This window comes from Misgurnus anguillicaudatus, chromosome 24 (genome assembly GCF_027580225.2).
Source record: "Misgurnus anguillicaudatus chromosome 24, ASM2758022v2, whole genome shotgun sequence".
In the NCBI taxonomy this organism is placed as follows: domain Eukaryota; kingdom Metazoa; phylum Chordata; class Actinopteri; order Cypriniformes; family Cobitidae; genus Misgurnus; species Misgurnus anguillicaudatus.
The window spans coordinates 5,434,103-5,446,496 of NC_073360.2; the positions used below are offsets into that span (position 1 = coordinate 5,434,103).

At 38.0% G+C, this 12,394-nt stretch overlaps 1 protein-coding gene across 2 annotated transcripts in view; it reads left to right on the top strand.

The window, feature by feature from the left end:
* Window positions 1-3,118: 3,118 nt before the first annotated feature.
* The window catches only part of dock10 (dedicator of cytokinesis 10), a 130,743-nt gene continuing 121,467 nt past the window's right edge, over window positions 3,119-12,394 (top strand). The window contains exon 1 of one of the 2 annotated variants that reach the window (XM_055195703.2): window positions 3,119-3,383. In XM_055195703.2, coding sequence (XP_055051678.2) covers window positions 3,276-3,383 — 108 coding nt within the window. In that variant the 5' untranslated portion in view covers window positions 3,119-3,275. The remainder of the gene's footprint in view (window positions 3,384-12,394) is intronic. The other variant, XM_055195702.2, reaches the window with a different exon arrangement.

Below are 12,394 nucleotides of genomic sequence, written 5' to 3' on the forward strand. Positions count from 1 at the left end.
ATGGACACACACACTCTACCTGATTTAGCCAAAATCTTAATGGGTCAATATAACCCTTTCTAATAAATTATATATTATTGTGTTTCAGTAGTGACAAATATTCTAAAACTTTCTGAAAACCCAGTATGAGAATGAACTGCACAAATACTAGAAATAGGTACCTGAGATTTTATAAAAAATTGAATACATGCAAAATTTGTGAGGAATTTCTTTTTCTAGAGGTTCCAACTCTGACTTTGCACCAATTCTGTAGAATGGCCCATAGCCGTTCCTCACCTCTGCTCTGTACCATGACAGTTTTTGCAGCATCCCTCCTCCACCCCATCACCTCATTCTCTGCTGGTATATTTATCCCAGTTAAGGAGGGGGAAATGCTCTGGGTTCGGACTAAAATTCCAAGCTCCATCAAAAAAACTACAGTTCCCCCATTTACTTGTATGTGTTTATGGAGGTGCACTCTTGCTTGGATCAATGTGGCAGCACCATTGACCAATGGTTATCCATTGATAGTTTTCACGTGACTTAGGGAAACGCCCCACTTGAGGGCAAGAGAGTCCTATTTGCACTTGTCAGCAGGTAAAGAAGTGATTTTGTGTGTTTAGCCCTGATACTAAATAGTTGTTGTGCAATAAAATGCACTTACCGACGAGGAGACAATCCTGGGCTATGCTTCTACAGAATGTCATCACAGAAGAAACACCCAGAAAGGAGGAATTTGTCAATTTTGTACTATGATTTATATGCCTCTATCCCCGGTTAGGGGAAACAATGACAGTAATCAATATATCTGATTAGTTAAGCTATCACTGCTAAAGTTAGCTAATATTTTTAGTCATAATTGTTGTCACGTACTGAGGCAACCCACTGATTAGGCCAGTGGTTCTCAAACTGGGGGCCGCGAGTGAGGGCAAAATTACAGCAATATGTTGAATCATTTAATATGTTTTGTTTAATTAAAATTTAAAGTTTTAGAATGTTTTATGTCATACATTTTCTTTTGGAGGGCCGTGAAGGGATGCACCATACTCAAGAGAGGCCACACGCCGAAAAAGTTTGAGAACCACTGAGTTAGTCTATCTGCTTAACAGTGGCGGACAGTGACTTATTTTCTGAGGGCGCACAATGCAAAGCTCGTCACAACATGTATGTAGCCCGTTATGTGTGTGGCTCGTCATGTCAAAATATATGTTCAGCATGTCATGTGAACTTGTACATTATGCATGATGCACATGGATTACATATTTTGAATTTGTGCACCCTCGAGAAAGAACTCACCAGCCGCCATTAGTGCACAGTGTGATAATGAGCTAATTAGTTAAACTAACAGAGGTTAATCAATATATCAGTATAATTCAAGAAATTAAAACTTCTAAGGTACTCCACTTTATCAGTTGTTTATAGATAAGGTGACCAGACGTCCCCGTTTTCCGGGGAGAGTCCCGTTTTTTGGTGTTCTGTCCCCGACTGGAGCAGTCCCCGGAAATGTCCCCGTACAGCACGTCCAAAACAACCAGCAAATACACTGAACAACATGTAGCCTTTGTAGTACCAGACCGGAGCAATCATGTAATGATAATTTTCACCAGCAGAGGGGGCCGCGAGCTACTTGGTTTCGCGTCACTGCTCTAGCGAAGAAGAATTTACTACGAGACACATGAGAACGCGTCATCAAGTTATCATAAGATATGAAAACTGTCAAAGTTATCGGGGGTTAAGATACTAACTACTCATGTTAAATTAAAGTAACAAACCAATGAAGTGAACTGATCACAGCATGGTGCTGAGCATTTGTTTTGTGTAGGCTAACGTTAATATGTTTACATTTTGCATTATTCCTTCTGTTCTTCACGTTTACAATGCTATGAAATCAGCTGAAGAAGTGTAATGTTTGATGAAGTATGTCTCTGTGCATTGTATAAAAAGAGAAACAAATAGATTTCGGCTTCAGAAATTGTTCAATTAATTGTATTCACTGTAAAAAACGACTTTCTTATTAGTATTTTCTCTTGTTTTCTTGATGAGCAAAATGACCTAAGAAAATAAGTCTAGTTTTTAGACCAAAAATATCAAATTTGTGCTTAAAACAAGCAAAAAAAATATGCCAACACTTAATTTACGAAAAAATGTCTTATCATTGGCAGATTTTTGCATGGTTTCACTTCAATTTATTATTTTTTGTCTTAAAGCTAGATTTTTTGTTAGGGGATTTTGCTTAAAAACAAATTACATTTTAATGATATTGTGACCATTGAACTAGGAAATGTCCTAGTTTAAGGCTAAATTCATGTTTAAATTTAAAATTGTTACTCAAAGCACACTTGGAAAATAATCTCTGATGCATTTTGAATCAGAAATCACATTTATAAAGAAATACTACTGAGATTAATATCTTGATACTACGCACAAACATTACTACAAACTAAACCACCAGGGTCCTGCGATTGCGGTCCTTTGACTGCAGCCGCCGCTATCATCCATTTCGGTAGGTGCCGCTGACACAAAAAGTAGGGTCCTAGAACTGCGGTCCTGAAACTGCAGCCTCCAATCGTGCAAGATTTACAATTTGCTGTTGTCTGCATCTTGAAAGACGATGTGAGTTCTCTCTGGCAAGGTAAGACGCTTGATGGCGCTAAAGTCAAACAAATGATTTTACAGCAATAAACAAAGTACGATATTACTGCAGTCAAAATAACGCATTCGTCACGGCGTGGCGCTGTAAGACAACATTTTCATTTTCTCCTCAATCAAACACGTTGAAATATTTAGTATATCACCAACTGTCAGCGTGACGAATCATTTAACTTTTATTTATTTGACCAATAATCGCGTTAAAATTATTATGCATGTTATCTGTTGGATAAACAAAAGGTTTGGCACACTGCAGATGTGTAACCAGGGGGAACTGGCGGCGGTCTGTCTGCAACACAGTCAGCACATTCATGTTAAGTTTGCATGGTGTAGCAGCTTACAAAAATGCTAATTAATATTTTAATCATTTCTGGCTACCATCACACTTTCCTATCTTACTATTCGTTGCTTTGGTAACAATGTCTGGTTAAAATATACCTGAATGAATGAAAGCACTATGATCTCCCACTGCTCTCATGCGTGTATGAACAAAACCCTGCCCACCTTGCCACACTAAAGCCCGTGCATGACATGCTAGGGGGACGTTTTACACAAGTCGTGTAACCGTGTTTCGCTTTCAACCTCATTAAACATCACGGATTTGTGGGAAGTACGGTTATATCCCCGACATCTGGACCGATGAAGAAATGGCAGCGGAATCCACACGGAAATTTACAAAAAACCTAATGAAGCCGGGAAGCGCAGCTGAGATACGACAAACCGCATCTAATGCTATCAGGAATTCAACTATAACGGTAAGGTCGGTGATTAATACGAACCGAGAAAGAGCGAGCACCATGTGGATTATTTTGCTACTTTTTAATGCATGGCTAACAGACCACCATTTACATCTTTATCCTGTGTTTTATCCGTATAAAGAGCATCATATTGTGCTTGATAATTTTGGTGTTCAATGTCATCCTACCAAGCACAACATATAATCTATTGCAAGCAGTGCATTTATTTATTTTTGTGGCAGTCTATCTAAAAGAACATAATAATGCCTTAACTTTACATTTATTATTTTATAGCAAGTTACAAATAGAAAAACTAGATCTCTCTCTTTCTCTCTCTCTCTCTCTCTCTCTCTCTCTCTCTCTCTCTCTCTCTCTCTCTCTCTGTCCCAGACAGACATGGGGACTAACAAAAGTAATTATAGAAAAAAATGTCGTTTATCTTGATTTACATTTGATACTAATGATTATTATATATATAATATATGTATCCAAATATCCATTACAATAGTCATTGCTTAAAAAAATAATTAAATTAATAATTCATTTGAACGTTTTAATGAATATCATGATATTATCCTGGATAACGCACATTTATTTTAAACAATTAGCATAGTAGACATTTCAGATGTTTAAATAATCAGAGAGGCATAAATTACCTCAGGTAGGTGATGGGATTTTTTTATGTGGTTGGTGGTCTTTATATAATTAAAGACTAATTTTTTAGCATTTGTTGGATTAGCCTTTGAACGAAGTTTGTATTCGGCAGTTAAGTACTTCCGGTTGCCATGGTAACTAGTGATGGGTCGTTCGCGAACGAACGGCTCTAAGAGCTGATTCTTTGTAGCGAACGAGCAGAGCCGAATCTTCAGACGCAGGCAGGGAAGCCGGCTCTTCTAAGGGAGCCGAGCTAGAAGAGCCGAATCTATGAAAAGAGCCGGACTGCCATCACTAAAATGTAGAGCCAGCGCTTGAGCCGAAAGAGCCGAATCAATGGAAAGAGCCGGACTGCCCATCACTAATGGTAACTGTTCTTACCGCCACCAGTGCTGTATCACACTGACAAATTAAAGGGATAGTTCACCCAAAAATGAAATTCTGCTATCATTTTCTCATCCTCGTGTTGTTCTAAACCTGAATGAATTTCTTTTATTCTGATGAACACAAAAGAAGATATGAAGAGTTTGGTTCCAAAACGCAATAAATCCATTTTGACAAATTTCTGTAAAAACGTGTTTTCTATACCAAGAAAGTGACAAGATGAAAACCACAATTTTCTGTTACAAACTTTCACAAAGCATCTTTAGGTTATAAAAACATAAAAAATTCAAATCCATAACTTGATTTTCAAAGATTTATTATAAAAACAAATTATTTTTTCCACAAAATGCAATAAATCCATGACAGTTTTTTATTTCGAAATGCTATAAATCTATTAAATCAATGTATAAATGTGCATTCATCTTTACCATTTTATATTTATTTAGTTGACTAGTGGTATAAAATGATTAAAAAATAAACATTAATGGCATTAACCAAAAACTTACTTTGTTATATTAAGAACACTGTCATTGCTGCGGTTATACTTGACATCGTCGCTTAGCATTTTTCACAGCGATCAGCTGTAAAATGTTTTGGTCCTGTTCGATTTTCGTTGACTTTGAGTAAAATAATGTAAAGTTTTTCATAAGATCCCCTGGGTCCAATGTTTTAGCATGAGAAGCTTGATGCTGTCGGGAGAAGCACCCGAGTGCCTCTCGCGGAAATTATTAGATGTTGATGGCTTACGTTTCTTTCCCGTCACAGAAAACCATCACAGGTTTAACAATGCAATTAAAGTATAATTTTGTTTTGTTTGTTGACAAACACGAAGTACAAAGTAGATGAGGAAAACTAGAACTCCGTGTACTCAGCGCGCCGCCGTTGTTTGTTTGCATTGCGTGACTGGTGGGCTGTAATTTCAGGAATGGCTTTATTGCATTCTGTAAAAAAAAGAGGAGTGGCGTTTATCGCATTTTGGGAAAAAAGGGAGAAAAGATGACAGAATTACACGGCGGATATTGGATTTTGCGTAAAATTAAGAATTTACTTTTAACTACTGACCTGATATAATACTGATTTTGGCAGTAACTAATTTTTTTCAAAAATGGCGTTTATCGCGTTTTGGAACCAAACTCTTCATATTTTATAAATGATGGTAAGCACACAGCCGATTGTAGCCATTGACTTCCATAGTAGGATAAACAAATACAACGGAATTCAATGGGCACCATCAACTGTGTGTTTACCATCATCTTTTGTGTTAATCAAAATAAAAATATAAATGAGAAATGTTCTGTATGAACCTTGACTGATCTTCAATGTCCTATATACTTTTTACTGATCTCTGTGCATCGTTGATTAATGCTCTTACTCATTCTCTTTTTCCATGAGGTGACATTGATAGGCACATTGTTGGTCTATTCTCAGTATTGTTATCAGGTTGTGTATAAGAAGAGTGTTAGCGGATGCCAATGCCTTCACATACAGAGTGGCTTGTCACAGTCACCAGTAGTGGAGAGGTACATGAGAAACTCTGCTGTTTTACAGTTCGAAAGTCTTTCACTCAATAGTGAATGTGGTAAAGGAAATTCGTAGTAAAGTAAAAGATTTGTAACAAATAAATGATGTGTGTTATACTATAGTGTGCTCTTTAAAGCAAGCATAGAGGGTTATGACAAAACGTCCAGACGACACTGCTGTATTCAGGCTTGTTGTGACTTTTTATATTTTCAGTGAGTACATTTCCCCTTATAAACATAAATATACTACTTGTTAATGCTACTTTTTTATTTTGTTTATAAACTCACTTTATAGGCTACTGCCATTATTGGACAAACTGATTAATCCAGGTGTGTCTGATTATTGTTGTTGTGACTGCTGAGGTCAGGCACACCTGGATTAATCAGTTTGTCCAATAATGGCAGACAGGAAACAAGGAGCTGGTTGAAGTTCAGGAAGTAGTGCAGCTGGGCATAAAGCCTATTATTGGGTTGAGATCTGGTGACTGTGTGGGGGGGGGACTTTAGTACAGTGAACTCATTGTCATGTTCTAGAAACCAATTTGAAATGATTCGAGCTTTGTGACATGGTGCATTATCCTGCTGGAAGTAGCCATTAGAGGATGGGTACATGGTGGTCATAAAGGGATGGACATGGTCAGAAACAATGCTCAGGTAGGCCATGGCATTTAAACGATGCCCAATTGGCACTAAGGGGCCTAAAGTGTGTAAAGAAAACATCCCCCACACCATCATCACCAGCCTGCACAGTGGTAACAAGGCATGATGGATCCATGTTCTCATTCTGTTTACGCCAAATTCTGACTCTACCATCTGAATGTCTCAACAAAAATTGAGACTCATCAGACCAGATGATGAGCTCATGCAAATTGTAGCCTCTTTTTCCTATTTGTGGAGATGACTGGTACCCGGTGGGGTCTTCTGCTGTTGTAGGCCATCCGCCTCAAGGTTGTGCGTGTTGTAGCTTCACAAATGCTTTGCTGCATACCTCAGTTGTAACGAGTGGTTATTTCAGTCAAAGTTGCTCTTCTATCAGCTTGAATCAGTCGGCTCATTCTCCTCTGACCTCTAGCATCAACAAGGCATTTTCGCCCACAAGACTGCCGCATACTGGATGTTTTTCCCTTTTCACACCATTCTTTGTAAACCCTAGAAATGGTTGTGTGTGAAAATCCCAGTAACTGAGTAGATTGTGAAATACTCAGACCGGCCCGTCTGGCACCAACAACCATGCCACGCTCAAAATTGTATAAATCACCTTTCTTTCCCATTCTGACATCCCGGGTACCAGAGTGGGCACCGCTTTCAGTGTGTGTGTTTACGGTTTGCAGTGCGTGTGTTCACTGCTCACTGGATAAGTTGAATCCAGAGGTCGAATTCTGATTATTTCTTTTTAATAAACGAATGTTTGGTTATGATTTGATAGAAATCGTTTATGTTGCATATTTGTGACGTGACCAGTAAATGCATCATGCACTGTAAATAGTGAAAAGTTGGATTTAAATTGGTAACACCTAAAAATTTACCTAAAAAAGTAATTTGAACTTAAATTGTTACCAATTGAAGTAATTTTTTAAGTTGATCCAACTTTTACTTTTTACAGTATGTTTTGTGTAACTTGTTGACCTAGGTTATGTTCCTGGTTAAGCTTGAAAAGAAGCGCTAGTTTCTTGCATGTTTAACAGTTTGGATAATGTCTGTGGTTCAGTAGCCCGGTGGGTACAAACCAATATACCTGCATCCCAGGTTGGGCACCAGCACATCAGCGTCCAAACCGCTGCACATACAGTACTGGTGTCCATGTTGGTCTTTTTTGCAGGGTCCTAGCAGTCTGATTGCTGTGGTTTGATCTTTTCGGTGCGCTTTGCTTTGTACATCCTCTCCATTCTGTTTATTCTTCACAGCTACACCACACATTTCCTTTGGTGTGATTGGTGTTGATTGGTGGCAGAACTGTTTATTCTTAGTGCTGGCAGAGAAAACCAGGTCAGCAGAATCAGACCTGGTCTAAGGCGGCCTTTTGGTCTCTCTCTTTCACTTGTCTCTGTTTTATGACTGTTGCATATTTTGAAGTCATGTTAAGCTGCTTGCTGTTTGATGACTTTTGTGGTAGTGTTTGTTTGTTTGAGCATTTGTGAGACACAGATGTTGGAAGCTTGCTTAATGCAGTGACTAATGCAATAATATTGAATGTTGCACACATGCGCAGCCTATTATTGTGAAATCTTTGATTTCATATTGTATTCCCTCCAACCATCATGCAAAAATGAATTGTAGTGTGTACTGTGTATGCCAGCAGATACTCTCTTCCTGTGTACTGTGGGTGGTTCTTGGTTGGAATAAACTGTAGTTTAGGCCAGATTTTTTTATGGTTCTTGAGTGTCTGGCTGTACAAGACCAGCAGGCATGTTTGCTTATCTTTGGCTTTATGGCGCCCAATCAGTGTGCCCTGATGCATGCATGCCTGCTGCAGCTCTGTCTGAATTTTATCCCAATCTGGAAGCTTTTGATGGTAATTGGAGTGGTGTGACTCAGCATCAGGACTGACTCTGAAGTTTGTAGTATGAATCCCAATAGTGTGTAGTGAAACATTGTTATACTGTATGGTTCTACCTGTGGGTTAATTTGTTCTTTGTCTTAAATACTTGCATGGGCGTGTAAATTATTATCCCGCTTTTAAATTGTTTTAAATCTTATCTTCATTATTTGTCCTTCTGAATGCATGGACCCATATGGCTTATTTACCCCATTCTCAAGGGCTGCCTAGTAAAGGCTGATTTATACTTCAGTTTTCATGTATACTTCTGCGTTGGCATTCATGTCGACGGGCATACCGCTAGTAGGCAGTGTCCAAGGTAGTGATTGACCAGTCCTTCCAGAAAAACACAGAGTTTTTTTGTGATTGTTGCGGGCAAAAATCCTCGATTTTGCAGCACGTTTTCTAAAAAAATGCGATGGAAAATGCGGGGATATTTATGCAATTTATGTGATGGAATTGCGGGAATTTACGAAAATTGCGGAACTTGCAAAAACTGCGGAAACTTGCAAAAGCTGCAATGATGTTCACGTCACATAATCACGTCACTTCATAACGTTCCCATGGCAATAGAGGACACGGCTGCGCTTTTGGGAAGTAAATGCAACATTTTTCAACTTTCTGCTAATGTATATGTGACTTTTTGCTACGAAAATGCGGAGATTATGAAATCATGCAAGCCCGCATATTTTGTGCGCGGAAATATGTAATTAATGTGGCGAAAGTGCGTCATATTTGGAAAAATGCAGCCCCGCATAAATATGCGGACTTTGGCTGATTATGCAATATATCGCGCGATCGCACAATCGCGTTTTTCTGGAGGGACTGATTGACGGTATCAGATTCATATTTTTCAAGTACTTTCAGGGCTCCAGACTAACTTTTTTCACTAGGAGCACAGTGGCCCCCAATTGAAAATGTTCGTTCCTTTTTACCGTTGCAAGCAAAAATGCAAATAAGGAAATGCAATGAAATTTTTAACCTGAGGGAGAGGTCCTAGCAAACCAATTACAGTCTGAAAATAATTGATACGTAGGTAATTTTTTGCAGAAGGTACGCGTCAGGCTATGCACTGCTACCGTCTTACTTGGCCATAGCTATGGCATAGGTATGACGCAGAAGTATGAATCAGGCACATTTGCAATGTCTGACTTCAGGCTGTTTGTGACATTGGAGCCAGAGGTCAGACAGTGATGTTTTTTTACTATTTTGATAAATTCAATAAATCACTGAAGTGTATCTCTGAAGTAACAATGTTTTCTCTGTATCATAACATCTGTAGGGAGTCTGTATTTTTGCCTTTAAGCAGTAATTTCTAATCTTATTTCTTCTTATTCCCACGTTTCAACACATCTACTTTATCAATTACGTTTAACAGGAAGGCAACGTCTGATACCTATCACTGCACTCTCAGATGACTTACAGAAACCTACAAGAAACCTCCTACGCTCCCCCCACAAGCCCTTGCTCATGACATGTAATGAGAGCAGGGTGAGTCTGGGTCACACCTGGGGGTGGGGGATTTCTCTAGAGGCTCACTGCTAGTAACATTTAGGGCTTATGAATAACAATACATAACCAAGGTCTGTGATTTTGGTTTATATTCTCAAGAAAGCAGTTTTTTGAGAAGTTGGGGATTCCGTTGGCAAAAAACTTTCCCTGTATTCATACAGATATAGAAACATGAATATACTATGTTGTGCTATTTTAATTATACTAACATTACTTTGCTTTTCATGTGTTGCATTTGTCAGAAAGTCAAGAACTTTTTCCTATGTTTGCTGGTTACCCTATTTTGTCAGGAACAGAAAAACAACTCAGAACAGGGCATGAAGCCTGTTAAATTGATTGGGGTTTACCTGTAGATGTGTCCTTCTTCTCTTCTTATGTGCGACATCAAAATGGCAGACTTTAAAGAATACATCTTGATTATGTTTAAAACTTGGTTCCATAAAAGAAGAAAAAATACACACTGATTGCCACATTAATTGATTTCTTGTTCTGCAGTGAGTAGTGTTGCATTGTAAGTAATTTTCTGGTTCAAGTTCTGCCTAACGATTCCCGGTTCTAATTCCGATTCTATTATGATAAAAGGAATAATCACTGTCAAGATATTTTTAAAAGAGCATTTCAATTCATATCAATTTAATTAGCCTGGTTATGATCATAATTAACGAACTGCTATCACTTTGTTTATGTAAATGAGGAAAAGTCATGTCACTCTTAGGTTAAATATGGCATACCGCAGGGATCGGTTCTAGGTCCTGTCCTTTTCTCATTATATATATTACCTCTAGGAGACATTATCAGGAAACATAACATCAGTTTTCATTGCTATATGCAGATGATACCCAGCTTTATATCTCCTCACATCCTAGCGAAACCCACCAATTTTCTAAGCTTACAGACTGTATAAAGACATCAGTAACTGGATGGCAAATCATTTCCTTATGCTAAACTCCAATAAGACATACTTATAGATGATGATGACATACATTAGAGATACTTATTATTAAACCAAATAGCTCCAAACAAAATATGATTATAATTTGTCCATAGATAGTTGCACCGTTGTACCATCTTCCACAGTGAAGAACTCAGGCGTGATGTTCGACAGCAACCTATCTTAATACGCCATATGCTGTCTGCATTAGATGCATAGAAGCTTATCCACGCTTTTATGACCTCAAGAATTGACTATTGTAATTAATTTAACATTCAGTATTATAACTTAGCAAAACAATTACCAATTTTTCTGAAGAAAAATGAACATGTCTGCATTCTCTGGGAGAAGGCAAGACCTTTCCTGGCTTATTGTATCTCCAGCTGTGGAGAAAACCCTCTCAGAGGGGTTAGAGGAGGCTTGCACACACATGTACATTGTGGACAGGTTGTAAAGAATAGTTACACTTTGCTTCATCGTTATACCTTTGGAAATGAATCCACACTTGTGACTTTTTTTAGACATGTTTAACAATAAGTATACAAAGTGTACCTCAGCAGCACAAGGGTTTTTCTATGGTAAGCTGCATTAATTTTGTTGCATGACTGTAAACAGTGGCTCAACTTAATTAACGCAGTTCCGGTTCCATTTACAAAACAGAACCAGTTCTGAATTTAAAAAATGGTTCTCGGTTCCTAACCCTACTAGTGAGTGATTGAGTTCACATATTTTTGGAGTTCTCTATGACTTGTCATTTTCTATATATTTTTATTCATATCACATAGCATCATATAAAGTTAAATAAAAGGTGTTCCCATGTCAGTGTGACAGGGGACTCAGTTGGTACTAAATAGTATGAATATGGACAGTATGAATGAATTCAGACGTACTAGATCCGCCATCCACATCACGTAATATAAGTCATCATAACAAGTAGTTAGTCGTTAACTTGAATGACGTTAAACAAGCTCAATTTCCACAAGGAAATCTGCTGTTTAATATATGTATTTGCGTTTTGAGTAGCTAACGCTCCCAGACATCTTTGAATAAAAAAATGTCTCTTTTTCTTTGTTAGATAACTCCTCTCCCAGTGGCAAAATAAAGGCATTTAATGATCACATTAGGATTTTGTCGGAAGTAGTAAGTCATACTACTACTTTTCACCTACTATATAGAATGGAAGTAGACGGTTTCGGACACAACGTCTGCTTTGGTTTCAGCATAGGGCAAGCTCAAACAAAATTGTACACATTGCACCTTCAAAGCATGCCGTCAATCAATGATATCTTAAGTTATTTTTCACTCACACAGTGCACAGCTTCTGTTTTATGAAGCAAACTAACAGTGGAGATCAAAAAAATATATATTTTTAGTGAAAAACACTGTGATCAAAATTAGAGAACAGTAACAATTGTAGCACAAAAGAAGATCACAAATAAAACTTTCAGGGTTACAGTCATCAAAAATGAGCAAAAAGTGTAGAGAACTTTGC